General features: G+C 38.0%; 1 protein-coding gene across 5 annotated transcripts in view; it reads right to left on the bottom strand.

Annotated features, from left to right (window-relative positions):
• LOC107569307 (protein 4.1-like) overlaps window positions 1-23,386 on the bottom strand; it is a 76,546-nt gene that overhangs the window by 16,037 nt on the left and 37,123 nt on the right. For 2 of the 5 annotated variants that reach the window (XM_016255369.1, XM_016255365.1), the window contains exons 10-16: window positions 22,824-22,921; window positions 22,250-22,425; window positions 17,272-17,501; window positions 16,870-16,944; window positions 13,659-13,697; window positions 11,374-11,436; window positions 6,927-7,097 (exon numbers count right to left, since the gene is read on the bottom strand). In XM_016255369.1, the coding sequence (XP_016110855.1) occupies window positions 6,927-7,097; window positions 11,374-11,436; window positions 13,659-13,697; window positions 16,870-16,944; window positions 17,272-17,501; window positions 22,250-22,425; window positions 22,824-22,921 (852 nt within the window). Of the gene's footprint in view, window positions 1-6,926; window positions 7,098-11,209; window positions 11,258-11,373; window positions 11,437-13,658; window positions 13,698-16,869; window positions 16,945-17,271; window positions 17,502-22,249; window positions 22,426-22,823; window positions 22,922-23,386 lie in introns of all 5 variants that reach the window. The other 3 variants (XM_016255366.1, XM_016255367.1, XM_016255368.1) reach the window with 3 other exon arrangements.

Here is a 23,386-nt window from a genome sequence, read left to right as displayed (position 1 = left end):
AATATTATTTGATAAATACAATGTTCAATAAAACAGCATTTACTAGAAAAATACATTTGATGTTCATCTTCATCCTCCTCCATATGCTGCAGCAGCGGCGGGCCTCCTGGTGCGGGCGCCCACCTGACCCTTACCTGCTGTCGCCTCGATGTGCCTGCTGCACGCTTCCATCTCTGCGCAGGGCAACGGGACACCAAGAGAGACACAGAACAATGGACAGACATGTGGAGTGGGGAGAGACATGGGGAGAGATTGATGAGGGGTAGTAGAGATTTCTGGGTAGGTTTGAAGGGTCCGGGCTCAGGATCTGAGCTTAGAGGACGCCAGAGTGGTTTAAGCAGGCCAGATGGATTGAAGCAAAGGCCTTGAGGGTTTTTATATCATCAACACAACATATTTATATATTTTTTAATAATTGCAACAAATTGCCTATATGTTAAAAATAGTTATGCTGCAAAATATCTTTGTGGAACCCTCGCCCTTCCAATATTATTTGATAAATACAATGTTCAATAAAACAGCATTTACTAGAAAAATACATTTGATGTAACAATGTAAACGATGTCTTTGCTGTCACTTTTGATAAATTTAAAGCATCCTTGCTGAATAAAAGCAGTATATTATTTATCTATTTATTTATTTGATATAGTATTTATATTGATATCAAACTTTTGAATGCTAAGTCAGTGGGACATTTCCAAAATAATAATTGTTTACTGTTAAAATCAAAATTTGAACAAAAACAACACTTAAACCTGAAATGATCTAGAAGTCAAAGTTTTAATTTTAGTCTGTATGGTAAATGGTTTGCACTTCATTAATTGCAGAAAATTAAGAAAAATAATAAGAACGATTTAATTTAATCCAAACTCATCTTGCAAACACTGTTAAATTTTACTGAAACTGAATGGTTATTTTAAGCAGTGAGTTCAAAATTAAGGAAATCTGAAAAGCCAGAAAAACGTTAAGTGAATGATAAATAAATCGTTATGTCCTATTAAAACTATAAGCTGTCAATCAACATCCCTGTGAAATGGTGAAATCATTAAGAGTCCCAGAGGAAACAAACAGAAAAACAGGAAGGACCTCATCCTCTTTCCATCCTTATTGTCTTCCAATCCAGATAAGATTAGTCTGAGAGCGGCTGCTGTCTCCCTGATATCTATTGTCTCTCAAATGAAGACAAGCCACCACAGCATCAGCGTCAGGACCAGCAGGGTGCTCAACAGGAAGGAGACACGGGGGCGATGCAGTGCCACTGGGTACAGCTGGCAGACACGGGCCTCTTCCTCTGTGGACACGCCTATGGAGACTTGGATGGCATGTCCCTGAGCCTCAGTGTATTTTTCTTCATCACAAACATCATCATCATCTTCATCCTCCTCCATATGCTGCAGAAATGTGCGGGCCTCCTGGCGCGGGCGCCCACCTGACCCTTACCTGCTGTCGCCTCGATTTGCCTGCTGCACGCTTCCATCTCTGCGCAGGGCAACGGGACACCAAGAGAGACACAGAACAATGAACAGACATGTGGAGTGGGGAGAGACATGGGGAGAGATTGATGAGGGGTAGTAGAGATTTCTGGGTAGGTTTGAAGGGTCCGGGCTCAGGATCTGAGCTTAGAGGACGCCAGAGTGGTTTAAGCAGGCCAGATGGATTGAAGCAAAGGCCTTGAGGGTTTTTATGGCATTGGTGGACACCGGATGGACAGCAGACATTGTTTTGGCAGTGCAAATATCTGTCAGTGACAGAAGAACACCATAACAACCGGCAGGGTTTGGGTGGGACGGGTCATTAAACGACGATCAGATCAGTGGATGTGTCTGTCACAGAACTAGACTCGGTCATGGGCTAGATCAGAGTTTACTACATCCGCAAAGAATAAACAATCATTGCTAACTAAGTTTTGGAATCGGTTACATTGTTAATGTTTTTCACGACGTTCGTTTCTGTTCAGTTCTTGAACACCAATTAATACTTTTAAATATGATACAGTGAATCTGCGTGAATCTTTCATCAATCTGCAGCACCACAGCCAAAGAAATTGTTCTAGTTGAGAGTTTGTGGTCTGAATCGAATATAATAAAAGTAATATTCTCACTAAAATCTCACTGTTCTTGCTGACTGATCGCAACAACATACAGCACAACCGGTGTTGTCTGATATATGGACAAATCACTCTTATGAACTTGTTCTTTTAGGTAAATTGATCAAAAAGACTCACAAATCAACTTATGAGTTATCAGTCTAATGACTGATTAACTGAATCAGTCAGGGGTTAATTTCCCATACAACGGTGCGACTCTCTGCTTAATTACCATACCATCATTGGAGAAATTAACCTAGCTAGTCACGTATGTTTCCCGAAACCATTGTAACTCTGTCACCCATCTGTTGGCCAGACCATGTTGGTTAAACAATACAGAACTGCTGTTAATGATGCCACACAAGTGGTGGAGTGCTATTTAATTGGTTCATTCTCAAATTAATATCAGATTATTGTTGTAAATAATGAACATGGCATCCGAGGACTTCTTCGGTATTTTTGTTCTCCATTGTTTTTCTTTATTTAGCGATGTTTTATTCAGTCGCAGATTCCCTCTTACATCATACTCCGGGGTTTGTGGGGTACTAGAGCAATCTTACAATCTTTAAAAATTGTGCTTTCATTCTCTTGACCAACTAAAATTTGTATAAACTATATATGGAATGAAAGATACAGATTACATGTGTTACGGTAACTTGCTTATTTTGCTCAAGATCTATTTCCACATGTCATACTAACTATGCTTCTAACCACAGGTCGAGAGCTGTTGCTGATTGTAACTATAGCTCAACAACAGAATCGTTGAACTATGTTGATAACGAAGGAACTCACAACCTTAGTTGGCTAAGGATGCTTTTGGGAAACCCCAGAGCGGTTGTTGACTTACGGTACCTGTACTTTTACATGACAGCGATGTATTAAAAAAGGAAACGTTTTTCCATCGCATCTTTGAAAAGTTTCGCATACAGACGACTTTCTGTACGATCCCCGTTCACACAGATCAGCGAAAACAACTAAAAACACTGTATTATTCATGCCAGGCCAGTAGTTGGTGATGTTACTTTGTAAAGAAACACTAAGGGCCAGATTTAGTAACGGATTGCGCCAGCGCAAACTGTCTTTTGCCGCTAAAATAGTACTGTCAGGATTTACTAAAGACACGCAGTGAAGAATTAGCGCTGAAAAGGCATGGATGCAGTTATTTTTGCGCCTGACCTTATTGAATATGCATTTGTAGGAGTTTCCCTTTCAGACGCAAAATTTATGGTAGGAGAGTATTAAAATAAATCATGCAACGTGATTTACTAATGTTTGTACTCGTCAAATTACTGGGATTTGCAGCATTATTTAACGCTCCAAAAAAGCAAGTCTTAAAGCAGACGCTAATTTGTGTTGCTCTTGGTAGATTGTGTTGGTCATTATGGAAATGATCTGGCTGTGTCGGTGTTCTTTCATTTACGCATTGTCAGTAAATCACCCGCATAAATTTCCACTCCCATTAGCGCTTTTATGGAATTGTGCTCTCGCACTAATTTGCCCTGTTTAGTAAATATGGCCCATTGTGTCTGCACACATACCAATAGGCTGAACAAATAATACATATGCGCATGACATCACCATTTTCTCAAATTTGTGTTTTTGTAATTTACACAGAGACAATAATGGTATAGTTTTCAAAACTTGCACTTCGTAACCCGTTTTCAAAATTTCGAATACTGTTGTTGTGTAAATGAGCAGCCACAATGCATAAACAGTTTTCAGTTTTTAGATGAAAATGGTGTGGTATGAACGTACTCTTAGGCCCAATCCCAATTCTATTGTATACCCCTTCCCCTTCCCCTACCCCTCCGCCTACCCCTTCCCCTTGTCCCTTGAAACAGAGTGTCAAGGGGTAGGGGTGAAAATATTCCCCTAAGAATTGGGACACCACTACTATGTCGTCACATGTCATCATATGTCGTCTAGCTCCTACAATACACACTCCTATACTGCTGTGCATTAGAGCCTTTAATTACCGTTCTATATTAATGCACTGCTTACTGACACACACACACACACACACATACACATATATATATACATATATATATATATCGGAGATCGCGCAGCTCACACATCCAGGAGAAAAGAAACTTGTCAACGCTGCCCCACGACTTTTATTAATAACAATTTAAATACTGAATCGCTACATTATATTTTCCAGCAACGAGAGGATAAAATCGCTGTTTTTTAAGTAAACTCACTCTAAAAAGAGAAACGCACAGACGCGCATTCACGCAACTTTCACCTCTCTCTCTCTCTCTCTCTCTCTCTCTCGATATCTCTCTCGAAATGGCAATATTTGAGAAAAGGGTTTAGCAATTTCTAAATATTGGGGGGACTAGCCCCCCTCAATCTCTACGATGGTTATCGCCCTGATCAGACATGAAAATATGTTGTGGCACTATCGTGCAGTCTGTAATGATATGATGTTAGTTAGCAGCGATTTTTTTGCTAACATTTCTTTGAGTAACATGACCGTAAATATGAACTCACGTTTGAATGTAACATAAAACAAATGATTACTTTTCGTTAAAATCTTTATTAATGCCAAAAATGCTTACATTTATGTGTCTTTTAGTTCGCTCGGGCAGCCATGTTGCCCCTGAAGCCGGTTTACGCTGAGATAATTTATACCCCTTCTTTTGAAGTGTGGTCCCGAAAAATCTTCGTTTGAAGGGCTGTCTGGCCCTTCCCCTTACCCCTACCCCTCCAACCAAAAGAGGATATGGACACCCCTACCCCTTCACGTGAACGCGTGAAACGGAGGAGTAGGGGAAAGGGGAAGGGCTAAGGGGTAGAATTGGGATTGGGCCGTAATCACTGAACTGCAAGTCATTACTTCTGTCATCTGAATCTTTAAATTAAACCGAGATGTGGATTTTAATTCATGCTGTGTAGTTACAAAAAATGTTTTGCGAAAGAGATTATAATAAACCATACTTTCATTTTAAAAAACAATGTGTTTCAGATTTTTGTTCAATATATATTTAAGGCCAATTATGGGGAATTATTCCTTATAATTTGTAAATGAATCGTTAATTGAATTATAAAGAAACTAGAATTTTTAGATGCAATCAAAACCAGAATCTTTCCATTCCTTACAATTTCCATCTGTAGTGTGAACTGAGATGTTCAACACTGGACATGTGCTTTTAAAAACTATGGATAAACTTAAAGGCACTGGACAGTTTTGTTCAAAAGTGAAATCTTAACTAGAAGAGCATATTGTCTTGAGAGAATTTGAGAGAATGAGCTCAAACTTTACGTTTTGAATTGGAAGGAGAGTGTGATATGGCAGTTTAGTGCGTTCAGGTCTGAGACTGGTACATGATGTAGTAGGCCTCAGCAGAAGAGGGCCGTGGGGCGAGCGAACGCGCCCCTCTCTGGGCACTTCTAGACACTCCTGCTGGTGGAGAGGAGGAGGATCGAGGTGGAGCTGGAGCTATGGATGAAAGTGGAGGAGGACAGGACTGCGATCCAGGACAAGACTTTGCGAGGAGAGATGGTGGAGAGTAAACAAGGGGAAGGAAAGGACAGACAACCAGTGAAGGACAGGAACAAGAGGAAAAAAGAGGGAAAAGACAATGAAATGAAGAGGAGGAGGAGTCAGTTTCTTAATGTTTGCTTTTTTACTACTTTTTCCTTTTAGACCTACTTTGGTTTTCAGTGAACTAACAGACTCATGCAGCTACATTATGTAGTGTAATCCAGCCATGCGATCGGCAGATCAAAGCAGAGGAAAGCCGGCGGTAGCCATTCAGAGAGTAGCAGCAGTAGTAAAGGGGCGTGGCTTTGGGAGAGGGTGTGGTCAGGGGGTCTATAAAAGCCGCGGGCAGGGAGCAGATTCAGAGAGAGAGGAGATCTCCTACTCTGATTGGGCCATGGCCATAGCGTCCAGCGGCCATTTGCGCTTCTGCTTGCATCGTTCTTTATCTACATAAAGAAACGTCAGTCTTTTCAGGTGCGGTTGCTGCACAGCCCTGGCAGTAATGACCAAATGAGAGTACGTTTACCTCCGATATACCCCCCGCTACTCTGTGTATGGGTAGGAGAGGAGGCGTCTTCACCTGTGTGCACACATGCCCACACACACACACACACACACACTGAGAGTTTATAAAATAACTGCTTATTCAGATAACATGCTACATGTGTCAATGAGCAACTAGATGCATTCTTTATCAGTGAAAAAATATAATTAATTGAATCCTTTAATAAAACTTGTAATCCTTACCAAATGCAACAACAAAATGCAACTTTTCTTTAAAAGTTTAAGAAATTTCAATGTTATGCTTTTGAAATTTTAGAAGATTTATACTTCTTTTTGAATGACTTTAGAAGATTTGGGGTATTGCATGTGTCATACAGACTGCTTTTTGGCATTGTCGCATCCTTTCTACTGTTTCCCACAGGGACAAATTGCATGGAAAAGAGCAACCAGCACAACTTTGTATTCCATAGAAGAAAGAAATGTCGCAGTCACTGAAAACAGCACTGAAATCCATCCAAAAGATTAAAACTGAGATAACTCAGAAAAGAAAGCATAATATACCCATTGTTTGTTGATATCTGATTTAATCACAACTAACTCAAACAAACTCTGAATATCCAAAGATTTGATGCCACTAAACTGGCAAACTTTGGAAAAACCAATCATTAGTTCTTCGCCAAAATTGCTCATTGTATTGGCACACGTACTACACAACTAAACACCAATAGATGGCCAAAGTTACCTCCATTTCATAAAACCAGCAATCTATCATCAAGACGTCAGTCTTTATCTTCAACAAAAATGCATAAAAAGGCTCTAAATCCAACTTTTAACCCCAGTACTCACGTCGGGCTGCAGCTGGCCGTTGAAGCTGGCGGTGCGGAAGGGCGAGTGAGTGGACAGACGCTTGTCCCACTCGCTGGGCCTCGGCTCGGGCACCGACTCCATGAAGCTTCGCTTGAGCTCGCTGATACTGGTGTGATGACGCATGATTTGTGTCTGTGTCTTATCCACGTCCTGAGAGAGAAAGAGAGGTCCAGGCGGAGAGAAAGCATAACAAAAGGGTCAAAAGGAAAAACAAATGAGGATAGCAGAAGAGAAATTTGGGAACCGACAGCAAAATTGAGATAAAAAAAAAGAGAACACAGAAAGATGAAGGACAGAAATTAAGAGAGGGAAATAACCCAATGAAGACATCTCATTAGTAAGATGATCTGACATGAAGCACTGTTTTACCCCAAACTATCTCAGGGGCATCATATCTAGGGTTGGGAATCAAGTATTTTTACTGTATAATTTCAAGATGTTTGGTTCCGTTAACGATTCTTGAATGTCGATAGATTCCATCTAGAGTTGGTTGAGAGGTTGTGGTCTGAATTGAATATGATTGGAAAGAAAGCCTGAGCTGCACTCTTAAAAATAAAGATTCCAAAAGGGTTTTCACAGTGGTTCCTCCAAGAACCCTTACAGTGAACAGTTCTTAAAAGAACCATTCATCTAAAGAGCCTTTTGTGCAATTGAAAGGTTCTATGGATGGTTCTTCGGCATAGATGACAATAAAGAATGTTTATTTTTAAGAGTGTATACAAAATAATACAACAACAATAACTAGATAACACATTTGTATTGTGTTGTCCTCGCTGGTTGCACGTTATATCAAATGCATCAAGCACAGTGTAACCGGTGTAGGTGGGAATGACTCAACCAGTTATTTTTAACGAATCAGCCAAAAAACTCCTGAACTCATGGGTTTATAATAGGTTTGAACTCACCAAACAATTCACTCACTGAATTGTTATAGTACATTTGATATAGTTAAAGGAATCATTAAGGAACCAAAATCAGTATATTTCCTGTGATCCCCATCCTTAGTTACATTATTTTCAGTCAAGTGAATGTCACACACAAAGCCATTCTACAGATCGCCTGCTGGCCACAAAGACACAGGTCTCTCCTTTCCACGTTTGCTGTCTTCTAACTGCATTATATATATATATATATCATCTCTGCTCAGTGGCATTGGGTAATCAGCTATATGCTCAGACACTATGAGGCTTTGAATATTCATGTCAGAGAGGAGGCTTTGTGATTGCCCAAAACAAATTATCCATGTGTGCACAGACAGATTGTGATTAATGAGCTTGAGAGAGAGGCGCTGGCCACAAAGACACAGGTCTCTCCTTTCCACGTTTGCTGTCTTCTAACTGCATTATATATATACAGTATATCATCTCTGCTCAGTGGCATTGGGTAATCAGCTATATGCTCAGACACTATGAGGCTTTGAATATTCATGTCAGAGAGGAGGCTTTGTGATTGCCCAAAACAAATTATCCATGTGTGCACAGACAGATTGTGATTAATGAGCTTGAGAGAGAGGGAGACAGAGAGAGAGAGAGAGAGAGAGACAGTCTAAAATATCAGAGGATCTTTATTCATTTAACTGCAGATTTTGGAAAGAAACCAGACCTGTGTCTTGGTGCCCGTCAGAACTGATCTGCAAGAATGAAACACTCTCATGAGAAACCAGCCCTCATCATCTACAGCCCTGATTTCAGACAGACAGCTGACACTAAAAAGACATGATGTTTGTCCTTCCTCCCCCTTCCTTACATCGTGGCCTAATCCTTTTAAGAAATGTTCAAGTTACAAGCTATATAGGTTACTGCATTGCATTACAGGTTAGTAGTTTGAACCTGTTATGTGGCAAACTGATAGCAAATGAAAAGGATCACAGTAAGACAATATGGTTCTGTGCCAAACTCTAGTGAGCTGCCAAGCTAGACATTTTAAAGTGGAAATGAAACATGCATGTTTTTGGCACTGCTAATGCTAAAATTTATTAGAAAACCAGCTTATTTGCCAAATTTCTAAATAGCCATCTAGCTTCCGAGCCGCCTTGTTGGAGTGACATAGCCGTCTACGTAACAGGGTTGGTTGGCGCTGTTGAAAACTCAAGGTCTTCTCAACACATGCACACTTGAAATCTTTATCCAGTATCTGTTTTTTCTCTCCAAAAGTTAAGGAGATAAAAATATCTTTGTACTTGTTTAAACTAGAGTTATGGGTATCTTTTAATGCCGTCACACAAGCACTTGTCAAAGCGTTTCTTTACGAACTGTAAAACAATGGGAATGTTGCCACATTCTGTGGACCAAATAATTAGCACCAAAAAATTCAAGGTACATGTGCGAGCTGAGTGTACAGAAAAAATCTCCCAATGATAAATGTACATCACACACACTGTACACATATGCCTAGCATTCACATAAAAACTGAAGTATACTCGAAGTATATATTTGGCTTCCATTATTCTGCCTCCAAAGATACCTTTTTTGGCAGAACTGTAAGGTAACCTCACATGTGTAATTTACAAAAAAAAAGGCAATCCAGGAATGCATTGTGATAAGGTTTTTATATATATATTCTATAAAAATCGATGCAAGTATGGTTTTGCTGGAGTTTACTTAAAAAGCTAGTCTGGCAGGCAGCTCACTATGGTTTGTAAAAGACAGAATTTCTGATTTTAAATCATTAATTGAACTCTTCTTCTAAAAGCTAATTTATTATTAGAGGAGGAGATAGATGAGGTGGTAATCATGTGAGCACTTCAGAAGTTTTAACAAAGCTTGGGGTCAGACATGGATCAAATGACTGGATTCTGATCTCTACACTCTAAAAATGCTGGGTTGTTTCAACCCAATGTTGGGTCAAATATGGACTAACCCAACTGTTGTCCATATTTGACCCAAAATTGGGTTGAAACAACCCAGCATTTTTTAGAGTGTACACATGCTGTTTCACAAATTGGTCTATACCAATGCAAAACTAGTGCACTAAATGAATCATATGCTGTCATAATTCACTGCAGCATGTGATAGATATTTGGCCCATGTCTGTTGATTTATGAAACAAAGCAGAAACAAATGCAAAACAGTGCTTGGCTCAAACACTAACAGCAATCTTAAACACTTAATATAATGATAGTGTATGTGATGGAGACAAGTGTTATATATGATGTTTGGTTAGATACAGAGGTCACAGGGTTAGAGAAGAGGTCAATGGGTGAATGAAGGGGTTAATGTCACAGAATCCATCTGGTTTTCAGACTCATTATCAGACTCATCAGACCTCACAACAGTGGAAACAGCCTTTGTAGTAACTATATATGACTGGGACAGGCTGTACAGACTGTATAATATGTAACACTAAAAAATCAATAATATTATAATCATATGATCTGATAACAAATGAACCAATAAAAACATGCATTATCAAGCTAAATGTACAGCCAATGATTATATATTTGGCTAAACAACAGATTTCAGTGTATTAATGGGCTTGTCACAGTATGTTTAACCCTGGGTAAACATATTTTTTAAGCCAGACTAAAGGCCACTTTAACCCTGAGTCACGAAATCCTGGTTCAGAAGCAGGTCTGCACCTATGCTGTAGTGCTAACCCCAATCAGTGGTGCAAAACGGTGTGAAACAATGTGGTGGGAGAATGTTGCAGCAAGCAGTTTAGTAATTAAAAGCCAATTGTAAGCTAAACAACAATTCCCTGATTAAATATCCATGCTGACAATTTCACAAGTGGACAGTTCTGTACACGTTTTACTTGTCCAATCAATAGTATAGATCTGTTTAGCCATGCCATAAATGTGTAGGCCAAACCACAAGGCTAATTCTACTGTGAAATCTGACTACCCAGGATTAATTTAACAATCCAAGGTAAAGTATAACCTATGTGATCAGGAAACAAGATAACTCAGGGTTATAAATGGGTTATTCATTCATTTCAAGTGTGAAAAGCCCATTAGACATATTTAGAAAAGCTGGAACAGAGCAGGCTTAGAGTTTACTGTTGAAATTAAATAAAAGACATTCATGCTAAGAGCCTAACATGCTGTAAAAAGCATGTTCAATCAAATAAAATGTACACAAAATTGTATTTATTAAAAAGCTTTTTTTTATGTGATCCAACTACTGGCTACATGTTTGGATCAGCTCAATTTTGCATTCAATTATAAAAAAAACATTTATTATAAAAGAAGCAAAAAACAAAATTCCCAAATATTTAATAAAAAGTGCTAAGCAAACAGAGAATAAATAGAAATGAGTACTTGCATTACAGTTAGTGAGGTAAATAGTGCATGCCAAGCCTTTAGGGTTAAGCTACAAAACAAAACACAAAAGAGATTGCAGTGAGAAGAATGAAGAAAGAAACAGAATCTCATGCAGTGAGACATGCAGTGGCAAAAACAAGACATTTCCAGAGTTTCCATACAAACCTCCAACATTAAATTGCTATGTCTGATATAAATAGCTTCACCCTCAAATTTCTTAGCTCTTTTCTGTGAAAAACAGGAAAAAAATAGAGTTGGCAGTGTTTGAACGTAGAGAAAGTCGTAAAACGATTCTTGGGTCATTTTTAAAGTTTGATCTGTAGTTGCATTCAGTGTGTGGGGACGTGGAGGGGTGGAGACAAATCAAATATGGATGAACCACAGCAGCCGCAGCTAGACAGAGGGGAGAGGTCAGAAGTCAGGAGTGACTGCAAGGTCAGGGTTAATTGTGCATTGGGTAAAGTTATGAAAGTGTAATGAGATCAAGTTAAAATAAAGCTTCTCTTTGCCATCATTGGTGAAACACTGTGTATTTGCTGTGCAACTCTCTGGTGTTATCAAAACAGCATCCTGACCCAGCAACACTGGCTCAACCTCTGTAAATCTTGTCTTGTTATAAGCTGTATATTAGTGCCTTTGCCCTTAATTTTGTGATTATCTGCCGTATGGAAAACCACACTACCAGTAAAAGGTTTGGACATACGTGACTGAATATTCATTTCTGGTGGTCTTAAAAAGATTTTGATCTAGTGAAAAAAAAAGTGTGCTTATTGTATTGAATGTGCATTTGTAGTGTACATCAAATCTCAATATTTATTTAATACAGTCAATATTTCAGTATATTTAGAAAAACTCTAATAAGGTCAAATTAAATTGTACTATTTTAAAATGTGTTAATAATCTTTTATTGTGCTTATCTGAATTTTAGTACAAACTCGGGCCACACATACAAGTGATAGTGGTCTTAGACACATGGAATGTATTGTGTGTTATAGCTTTATCTAGCTTATGATTCTGTATAAAAATCTAGCCAATAATGTATAGTCTAGGTCTTTTTGAAAGGTGTTTCAACTGGTTTTGAGAATGACACACTGCGTGTGCTGTCAGGCGAGAGCACACCTTTAGAGAGCCTATCCGTATTAGAAAAGAGACACATTGCTCTGCTCTCTTCTTTATCTGCCAATGTTACCTCTACAAAAGCATTCAACTACACAAGATCAACAATACTTCAGACACTCGCAAACTGTGGAGGCATTCACCTCTTCCCTCCCACATCCTCCCTAATGGCTGACAACTTTGCCAATATTTCACAGATACGGTAACAATCAGCAGCAGTCAATTCTCAACACAAACTAACAAACACCCACAACTTGCATGCAAATCTCTACTCTCCTCTCATGGAGGCAGAGGTCTCTAAAGTTCTCCTCTCCAACCATCCTACCACCTGCCCCATTGATCCAATTCCCTCCCATCTTTTACACGGCATCTCTCCTACACTTTAACCCACACTCACATCCATCTTAAATGCATCACTACACGCACTGGCACTTTTCCCAACACATTCAAGCCGACTTGAGCAACCAACATTAAATACCAGACCATCTGCAGACTAGTCTCTCTTCTCCAATTCACTGCGAAAATCTGACCAAGATGTTTTCTTCTTTCTTCTCACAGAACAAGCTGCTGGACAGCAATCAGTGAGGATTTGACTTGTCTGACTTGATTACAAAGTGGACATTCAACAGATACAGCCTTGACTGAAGCCTTTGTGGGTGGAAAGTACATAATCCATCCTCATTTTGTTGGACTTGTATGCTCCCTTTGACACTGTCTCTTTTCTAACCTCTCCAACTTGGGCATCACAAACAAGTGCAGAGAGGCTCCTAAGTCCTACCTTACAGGTAGATTCTTCAGGCGATCATGAGGTATCAACTAACCACAGGGGTACCACAGGGTTCGGTGCTTGGCCCCTGCCTCTTTTCAAAATATATACTACTGGGATCATCCAGGATGTGGGGTTTTTTCGGGAAAACAGGTATGCTCAAACCTCTGACTGGTAGTGTATATAAAGGGCAAACATCTCATTGATTTAGTTCTGCAGTTCTGTTGTACATTATCAGCATGTTTCAGTTGACAATGCATGCTAGAGTAAATGCCACAAGTCATTTGTACTTCACTCATAATGAACACTTTCCTCATTCCGTAAACCTCAGTTTGTACTGACTGGTCACTGTCACTGTCGCTGCCAGGAATAGGTACAGTACATATCTGACAGCTACAGTGCTGTCTGGTACAGCCAAACTCATACAAGTGCAAGCAAGATACAGCCAAAGCAGATGAGAAAACAATAATAAAATTATATTTTTGTTGTAAAACATGGGCAGTGAGGAGATGATGAGTACAAAGGCATCGTCCTCATGCTGCGATACCCGTACGGAACGAGCTCTGACCTTCCTCATGCACACCATCTTTGTGTCCGCCCGTGGCGACTGTTCAGACCCCAGAGGGGAAGGAAGAGAGCATGTAAGTGTTTATGAAACAAGCCACTTTGCTACTAAAAAAAACATTCACGATGGTTGTAATTTCTTCATAGCTGTTAATTTATGTCTTATATTATGTAATATTGTCAGCATGCACTAATATATAGTTTAACACAACTATCTGCTGAAGATTTGTTATTCAAGTCTTATTACACGGCTCTGTGGAATACTTGATTCTGATTGGTCAGTCCGAGGTATGTTATCCTAGTGCTGGGCGGTATGACCAAAAATGTATATTAAGGTATTTTTCTAAATTATACCGGTTTCACGGTACATGACGGTATTTTTTTTTTTGATGCATGACCGGGTGTTAACCATATTTTCTACTGATTGAGAGAGGAAATACTGCAGTATATTGACTTAGAATGCCCTATTTTACTGTCATGATGAGTGAACATTGTCAAAAAATACCACACTACAGTGGTATACAGGGGGGTGGGCGGGTTCTGCACTCCTTTTTAATGGTTAAATTATATTTTATTAATCAAAAAGCATGTCTAATTAATTAAAATCATGAAACTTAAACAATATAAAATCAAATTATTAATAGTTTAACAAATATTACATGTTTAGGGCCCTATGAAATGTTTTATTTTTTCCAACCTTTTGTTTTATTGTAACCAAGTTTTAGCATGTCTAATTATTTGAAAGCATAAAAGAAGTTTAATTTATTTTTACAATAGCCTTATGATTTTTTAAATATTTGTATAGCTTATTCCTTAAACATAAGGTTTTAATAATTGTAGTAGCAGTAGTATCAGCCTGTTACGTACATTCTACTCAACAACAGTAATATATTTCAGCCAATGCCCTCAAGTTAAACCGAAGTTTTATTTTGACGGGTTGCTGTGAATACCTTTACATTTCTGTGTGTGTATGACATGTTGATAGTTTTACTCAGATGAAATGGTCAAATGCTCATGAAGAGACTCTCAGAGCAGTGTTTATGTCCTCATTAGTGAGACGGCAGAGGTTAATATCACCAGAAGCGTCACGCGCGCTTCAGTGAGAGTACTACACAAAACCGCGTGTCTGTGAACCATAGCTAAGGTTTATCCAAAAAAGTGGCTAGGTTTGTCAGTATGAATATTCTATGGAAAAAAGCCGCTAAAAGGGTCTGAAAGTTGCTAAATCTAGTGCTAAAGTCGCGCTCGTGTGTGTGTGAGACGCGGGAGCTGATGGCAGGGGGCGGTGGATATTTGTGGCGGTCGATGTGGATATTGTGGATGAGTTCTTCTGCGTCATCACGTTATATTAGTTGTACAGCTTCAGTTTCTGAACTTTCACGCTTAGTAACACATACAGCTGTTCCCTCACCACAGTGCACCAGTGAAAAGGAACCCCTTTCAAACAGTGTGGCGTTCCCAACGTTGTTTACGAGACATACACCGGTATTGTGGTATTTTAAAAATTCATATCATAACAAAAATAAACACCGGTATTCGGTATGAACCGGTATACCACCCAGCACTATGTTATCCCTCAATAACAACCGGTAAAAACTAATAACACAGGCTCATCCGGGTAACTGAAGTCGGCGCTGTACTCTTGTCAGGAACAGTTTTTTCTTGGTGTAAGTCTTGCATTTGTTTACCTAATAAAATATTAAAATTCGATTCAAAATTGTGTACAATGACTTAATTATGTCATCCTGGTATCGCGGACTTGCTCTCGCATTTCATTCAAACGCATCTGCTGCCATTTTGTGACGATTGTTTTGTATGCTGTAATTGGATTATAAGATAACTAACAAACTGGTAAGATTTTAAAACATTTTCATCTTAAATCTTTTATTGTCATGATTATGTATGTGGTGAAATGTTGTGTAACTGCACCGTATCTCTTAAATGTCCATCTAGTTTGAACTTGCCGCTTGCTCGCAAAGCTTTGCGTTCAAATATTTCAACTCAAATCAATATTTCATGTCTAATTATTTACTTATGTGGCAAGTAGCCGTGTAATAAGCGGGATAATGTACATCCAGCCGGTTGTTATCGCAGAATAACCCCCGACAGGATGATCAGGACCCCGACGCGAATACTGCTTTTGCTGCTTTTGGAATTGATCCTTTGCTAAGCCCCACCTTAACATTACTGACCAATCCAACACTACATTGTTACATTTTAAATTTATGCATTTGGCAGACACTTTAATCCAAAGTGACTCACATTCCATTCAAGGTACAAGACTCTTATGCTCACCAAGGCTCCATTATATGATCAAAAATACAGTAAAAACAGTAATATAGTGAAATATTGTTACAAACTAAAATAACAGTTTTCTGTTTTAGCATATTTTAAAATGTAATTTATTCCTGTGATGCAAACCTGAATTTTCTGCATCATTACTTCAGCGTCACATTATCTTTCAGAAAGGCTCATTTGCTGCTCAATTATTAATAAAGTTTCTTATTATTATCAATGTTGGAAACATTTTTGCCGCTTAATATTTTTGTGGAAACCGTGTTATTTTTTATTTTTTCCAGGATTCTTTGATTGGCGAAATAGAAATCTTTTGTAACATTACTGTTACCTTTGATCCTTTTAATGCAACTTACCAAATAAAATGATTCATTTCCTTTTTTTTTTTTTTTTTAACCGTGCTTACCCTAAACTTTTGAATGGTAGTGAATCAAAAAGCAACATTGATTAACATTGATAATACTCATAAATGTTTCTCGAGCATCAAATCAGCATATTAGAATGATTTCTGAAGGATCATGTGACACTGGAGACTGGAAATACAGCTCTGCATCACAAGAGCAATTTATCCTGCAGGAATAAATTACATTAAAAGATTATTTTCAATTGTGCTTTTACCGTATTCCTGATCAGATAAATCCAGCCTTGATGAGCATAGATACTTCTTTTAAAGACAGTGAACAAACTTATTTGTTGCAAACTTTTGACTTCCGTATGTGTAATAAGGTACATTAATGTTAATAACTTAATACACTTAATTTACTTCTTTTGCATATATAAGCAAAAATAAACAAAATGGGTGGAACTTAGCGAAGGGTCAATTGCTTTTGCATATAATAACATCTTAATGAACCTGGCTCCTATGGTAAATCGCTGTTGTACATGCTCTTATGTGATTGGCTGAAATCATGAGCACAAACCTGGCTCTTTCTCTCCCCATTGGTGGCCATCACCACTGGGGCATCACGATGCCGCCGTTCTCGCCGGGCTACCATCTGCAGCAGCACAGAGAGAGTATACATACTCCTGCTGTCTCACACAGACCTAAATATCGTGGCTGCCTTGCATTTGGGGTCACAAGTAAAGATGCTTTTTGCTGCTAATTTGCGCTGGTTTGTTATGCCAATCTTGGTGAGAATAAGCCTTAAGGCTTCTTAATTTATTGCTGTCTGATCACAACAATGCAAAAGTCAGGTAGGAGTCTGTGCTGCAGGTTTATAAAAATGGTTCAAGGATCAAAAGCATTTGCTTAAATTGTGTTTAAGTTTTCACTGAAAATATTTGAACGTTATTTAGCACATTTGTGTGTGTGTGTGTCATACCTTGATTTCAGGTGTGCCCTCTGCTTTGGTGCTGTGTGTTTTGGAGCCATCTGCCTTCACCTCACTCTTCCTCTCAGTGGAGCGTGGACGGCCCGTGGGCGTGGACATCTCTTTACGGTCAGTGTGGGCGGCAGATGCTACTGGGGAAGGAGCCATGTCGCCTGGAGAGATGGGAGATATGATAGGAGCGCTGACGGGACGGGCGTTCTTATCTGGGGTCGAGACCATGGCTGTCGGAGAGTTTGTTTGTGACAGAGGAGAAAGAAAAAGGGTGTTACACTAATGTGATGGACTAAAAATCGATATTCACATTAACATATTGTAGAGAGCGTCAATTGTGTGGGTTTTCTCTTCAATTAAAGCAGTTTAGGTGTTTGCTGTGCACCTCTGATGAGAAACGTGGTTCAATTTTTAAGGCAAACAAACATAGTAATACACATTCGTTATTATATGACAATTCAATTCTAATTTGGTTGCAACTCTCATTGACCCTACCAACCTTATAAAAAGAATATACTTAAGTTTGAAAAGAATGAACTGTTTTCAGACACTTAATTGCATTGCATGTTAATTGCATATAAGTGAAAATGTATTTTATATATATATATATATATATATATATATAAATTTATTTTAAATGCAATTAGCTGAACGCGAGAGTGCTTTATAAACCGCTGAAGACTTAAATGCATCTTTAAATATAATTTCATAATTCTATTTTATTGAAATGTTGTTCAAATCTACTGCTTAATGTACTGACAAGCATTTATGATGAACTAAAATATAATTTAATGTCATTTCTATTGAGGTCATGTATTTACTGTAAATATATTTGAACATATGCATCTTCAATGATGAATGAAGTTGCATTAAGTGCATTTACTATATATACAAACTACAGTTAATATTATAATCAAGTACATACAATGTGCTTTAGTATGTTAGTCAACACATCAAAATAAGTGTACTTCTTTAAACACAAGAGATTATTAAACAGTGATTTAAAATGTACCTTTAAACTTTTAATTTGACTTTACAAAGTGCACTTTTTAAGTCTGCTTAAGTGTGTTAAGAAATACAAATGAAAGTGTCTCTCTTTAAGTCACAAGTTGCATTTTATTTCATTAATATATTATATAATATTCTGCAAGTACAATTTTTATTTTCTTTTAAGATTTAAAGTACACTACAAGTGCACATTCAATACAATTAAGTGCCCTACTTTTTTTCACAAGAGCAAGTTAAAAAAAAAGTATATTAAGTCATCTCAAAACATAAAATTACGTGCAAGATCATGTTTTTTTTGTAAGAGCTGAATGTTTAGGAGGAAAGTAGATCAAGCTGAGGGCAATTAGCTCCACCTCAAGTCAGAAGGGTTTCAGGAAGAGTGCAGCGCAGAGCAGAAACCAATCAACCTGCACTTTTTGTTGTTTTGTTTTGGGGGGGTTTTCCCCATGATATATATCTTTTTAGTTTCAGCTCTAGGACTTTCATGCCTTTTGAACTGATCAAGCTCCTGTCGGACTGTGGGAGACGCTCTCGGCTATAACTCCAACAAACACAAAAACAACTGCTTCAGGTCTTCACAGGTGCATTCTGGGAGTTGTGATCTGCAAGAATTAACAATACCAAACTTACCTTCAATGAAATGTCTCAGGAAACAGCTTGTCAATCAAACTACTAATCAAAACAGCAATCTGTCTCGCTTTTTCTTCTACAAGCATTTCAGAGAGGGTCGTTTGCTGATTGCATCAACTGACTATGTAAGATTCATGGAGGGGTTTTTTTATTTTTTATGTAAATAACCTACAGTCTGCAGAAAGTAATTAAATCTGCATTCATGTTCTACCTGAGGGCTGAATGGTTAAATTATCAGTGGGTTAACCAGGGTTGTTTTTCTGGATCGCAGCCCTGCTGCGAGTTCACCTGCACGGCCTAAAGCAAGCACGGTTTATTTATACCACAAGAAATCACCTCCACTTTACCTCAGAGACACTCTGGCTGCGTTTCAAACTCTAGTGAGCTGTCACTGTCCACACAGGCTGCTGCCTTAATCAAACGCAACCTCAAGAGATGGATTTGGAACGTCTCCATACAGTAGGTACCCAGTTTATCTTGACTACCCTTATGAAAAAGAAGTGTGTTAAATTGCAGATCATATAATATTAATGAAATAAAAGGTCACTTAAGCGAACTTAAAGAGAGTGCACGTTCATGACTGTTTGTTAACTACAGTTTTAAAAAGTGCACGGCTATAACTCCAACAAACACAAAAACAACTGCTTCAGGTCTTCACGGGTGCATTCTGGGAGTTGTGATCCGCAAGAATTAACAATACCAAACTTACCTTCAATGAAATGTCTCAGGAAACAGCTTGTCAATCAAACTACTAATCAAAACAGCAATCTGTCTCGCTTTTTCTTCTACAAGCATTTCAGAGAGGGTCGTTTGCTGATTGCATCAACTGACTATGTAAGATTCATGGAGGGTTTTTTTTATTTTTTATGTAAATAACCTACAGTCTGCAGAAAGTAATTAAATCTGCATTCATGTTCTACCTGAGGGCTGAATGGTTAAATTATCAGTGGGTTAACCAGGGTTGTTTTTCTGGATCGCAGCCCTGCTGCGAGTTCATCTGCACGGCCTAAAGCAAGCACGGTTTATTTATACCACAAGAAATCACCTCCACTTCACCTCAGAGACACTCTGGCTGCGTTTCAAACTCTAGTGAGCTGTCACTGTCCACACAGGCTGCTGCCTTAATCAAAACGCAACCTCAAGAGATGGATTTGGAACGTCTCCATACAGTAGGTACCCAGTTTATCTTGACTACCCTTATGAAAAAGAAGTGTGTTAAATTGCAGATCATATAATATTAATGAAATAAAAGGCCACTTAAGCGAACTTAAAGAAAGTGCACGTTCATGACTGTTTGTTAACTACAGTTTTAAAAAGTGCAATTTGATTATAATAAATGTCAATAAAGTTTATCATGTTTTAATGAAGTACACTTGTTTTGATGTGTTGACTAAAGCACATGTAAAGTACTTTATTATAAATTTAACTAGTGTGTTATTCGATATTACATTCTAAGTCAATATATTTTAAAAGTATAAATTGCAATTTCATCATTACATGTGTGTAATTACAAATATATTTAAATTCATGGCAAACATGTTTCAATAGAAATGACATTAAAGTATACTTTAGTTTATCATAAATGCTTGTCTGTACATTCAGCAAGTACACGCATTTCAAAAGCAATATAATTATGAAATCGCATGTAAAAATTTACTTATGTCTAATGGCATTTAATATAAATTTAAAATGTAAGTGTGTGTAAAAACAGCATTATTTCTGGAATAAGTACTCTTTGCTAAAGTGTATTCTGGGATTGACTTTTCTCCCATGAAGTCTGACATGCTGTTTTTTTTTTATTCATCCTATAGAACAGCATTAGTGTGAAATGTACTTGACACAACTTTGAGTCACATGCACATTTCAGAAATGCACTGTACTGTCAACGTGACTTAACATTTCTGTGCCAAAAAGGCCAGCAGGAGTCAAGACTCAAAACCCACACCTGAGGACTGAGAAAGCTGTCCAGCATCAGGTTGTTAGTGAGTTTGTTCGCTGTGAACACTGAGAGAGTAGCCTGAATGCTGAGTCTATCCGACCTTCAGCGCAAAGCCAGCAGAGACAAGTGACTTTTGCTCACAGCTCAAATGCTTGCAGCACAACTTTCCTAAAGAGTCTGAACCTCCCCGTGAGAAGTGCTCACTTATTTTAGTAACCCTAACCTAACAGTCTACTAATACTCTAATGACTGCTATAGGGCTGTCAAAATTGCTGAAAAACTAAATTCAAATTTTGTACTTAAATATGATTAAAATTTGAATTATAATTGAATTTAAAATGCATAATTTCAGTTAGGGTGAAGAAAAGCTTTTGGCTTCTCTTCTGAGGCCACAAGAGGGCGCATCGAGCAAAATATTACTAATGCACGTTTCTTCAACGCATAAGACGAGGACTATCTGTGAAAAAAGTGCATAATGTTTAAAATAATGTTTATAAACCAATTATAATTAATTAAGTTGCTTAAACAACTATAAACAAAACAGCATCATGTATGTATGCATAGTTTAATACAAAGGGCAGAAAGCCAATCACACAGAGTACATTTTTCGTGTAAAAACATGAGCTGCAGTGGGATGGGGAAAAAACCCGCCATAAAGTCTCGATATATGTTTTTTTCAAAGTTAAACTTGCATTAATTTTACATGGCTTTCTTAAATGAAAGCCATGATTTAGCAAATCGAGGGAAGGAATTAGTAAATCTTGTGCACGATTTATTTATTTTTTCTTGCATTTCATGTGCGGGGCTCCGTACTAAAGTTCAGGACTGCACAAAAATTTGCATGTTCACACTTGGGAATAATCTTTACATAAACCAACTCAAACCTCTTTCAGTAGCCATAAAGATTGTTAAACATGTTGCTCTTTTGTGCGAGATGCGAGTGCAACGGTGATAGATGTCCCTCTAGAAATGCACAAAATATGTGTTCTGTGTGAACGGCTTTTTTTTAGGTTTGATGTAAACAAGATCTTCTCCGCATCGATGTTCTCTTTTTCCGCAATATTTTGAATGAACAACGCAGCAGCGCGGCATCTAGTGGCTTAAGCTGGATAGACTAACAAAAACATTATAATGCAGCGACACTTACATCGTCATTGCATCTCGTGCGCCACTGATAAGGCTGCCTCCTTGACGCACACCTAAAATTCTAATGCAACGTTTTTGCATTTGAATGTGGATTTTTTTTTTTTTTTTTTTTTACGAATATTCAAAATTAGATTTTTTTTTGACAGCCCTGGACTGCTAGTTGACATGGAGTTGCAAAGTTACTTATAGTTAGTGGAATGTCTAAAGCGGTCAATCGAAATAAAGTGTAAACGAGAAGAATAACTGCTGACACACCTCCATCTAAGCTGCGGGATGCCCTCTTACTGGCGGAGCGCTGGAAATGCGGAGCGGGTCGGTCAATCACGGAGCTGGCCTGGCGGGTCTGGGCCTGAGTTCGGCCGCTGTAGCGGAACTTCGATCCCAGAGCCAGGAACTTCCTGGGAGTGGTGGCCGCTTCTGTGGACGTCAACCTGAGACCACAGAGTTCACGTCTCTTCATAAGGTACTTACATTTACATTTAGTCATTTAGCAGACGCTTTTATCCAAAGCGACTTACAATTGGGGGATACATAAAGCGATTATTCTTAAAGAGGCAAACAGACACAAGAAGTGGTTGTAATACCAAGTTCTTAGACATTGTTCAAATAAGTACAAGCTAGAAAGAGAAGGAATAAATAAAGAGAGAGAATTTTTTTGTTTTGTTTGTTTTTTGTTTTTATGATGAAGTCAAGTAGCTTCGAAAGAGATGAGTTTTCAGCTGTCGCTTGAAAATTGTCAGGGAATACTTGGACTCATGAATTCACAAAAACACACAGTCACTAAAGATGTGAATGCATGTTGTGATGATGTACTGTTTGACATTCATACCTGAAGAATGTGTGATGCTCCACACACACTTTCCACAGTTTCTTGGCGGCCTTGTAGTTGGGCAGTTTAAAGCCAATGGCGCTTTCGTAATGTTCCAGCTAAAAAAATATAGTACAACAAAGGCTGACTGAAATACCATTCTGAAATTAATTAAAATATATATATTTCATATATGTGTGCCTTCTTAAAGATATAAAGACCATAAAGACCATGTACTGTTTAATCTTAGATCTTAATTTTCCAGTTATATATAAATATATTTAAACAACATGATCAATTTAAATTTGTTGTATTCATGTATGTTGTCTCAAACATCTGATATTGTAAATAAATAAATCATTTTATGTTTCAAACATCATTATCTGGATAATATTATCAAACAATGGTTAAAACTGAAACAATACAGTTATTTAAAAAAAATATTAAGGAACTGTGAAATTGTTTTTTGTAATAAAAGTTTGATTATATTTTCATATTTAATTTTATTTAAATGAACAGAAATGAGCTATAACATTTTTAAACATGTAAAAAAAATTTTTAAATGATAACTATGTTAAAATGAT

The sequence above is a fragment of the Sinocyclocheilus grahami genome, unplaced genomic scaffold, assembly GCF_001515645.1.
Source record: "Sinocyclocheilus grahami isolate Dianchi unplaced genomic scaffold, SAMN03320097.WGS_v1.1 scaffold1331.1, whole genome shotgun sequence".
NCBI lineage: Eukaryota > Metazoa > Chordata > Actinopteri > Cypriniformes > Cyprinidae > Sinocyclocheilus > Sinocyclocheilus grahami.
The sequence above is the reverse complement of the archived record's forward strand: the minus strand, read 5'-3'. Positions and strand labels throughout refer to the sequence as shown.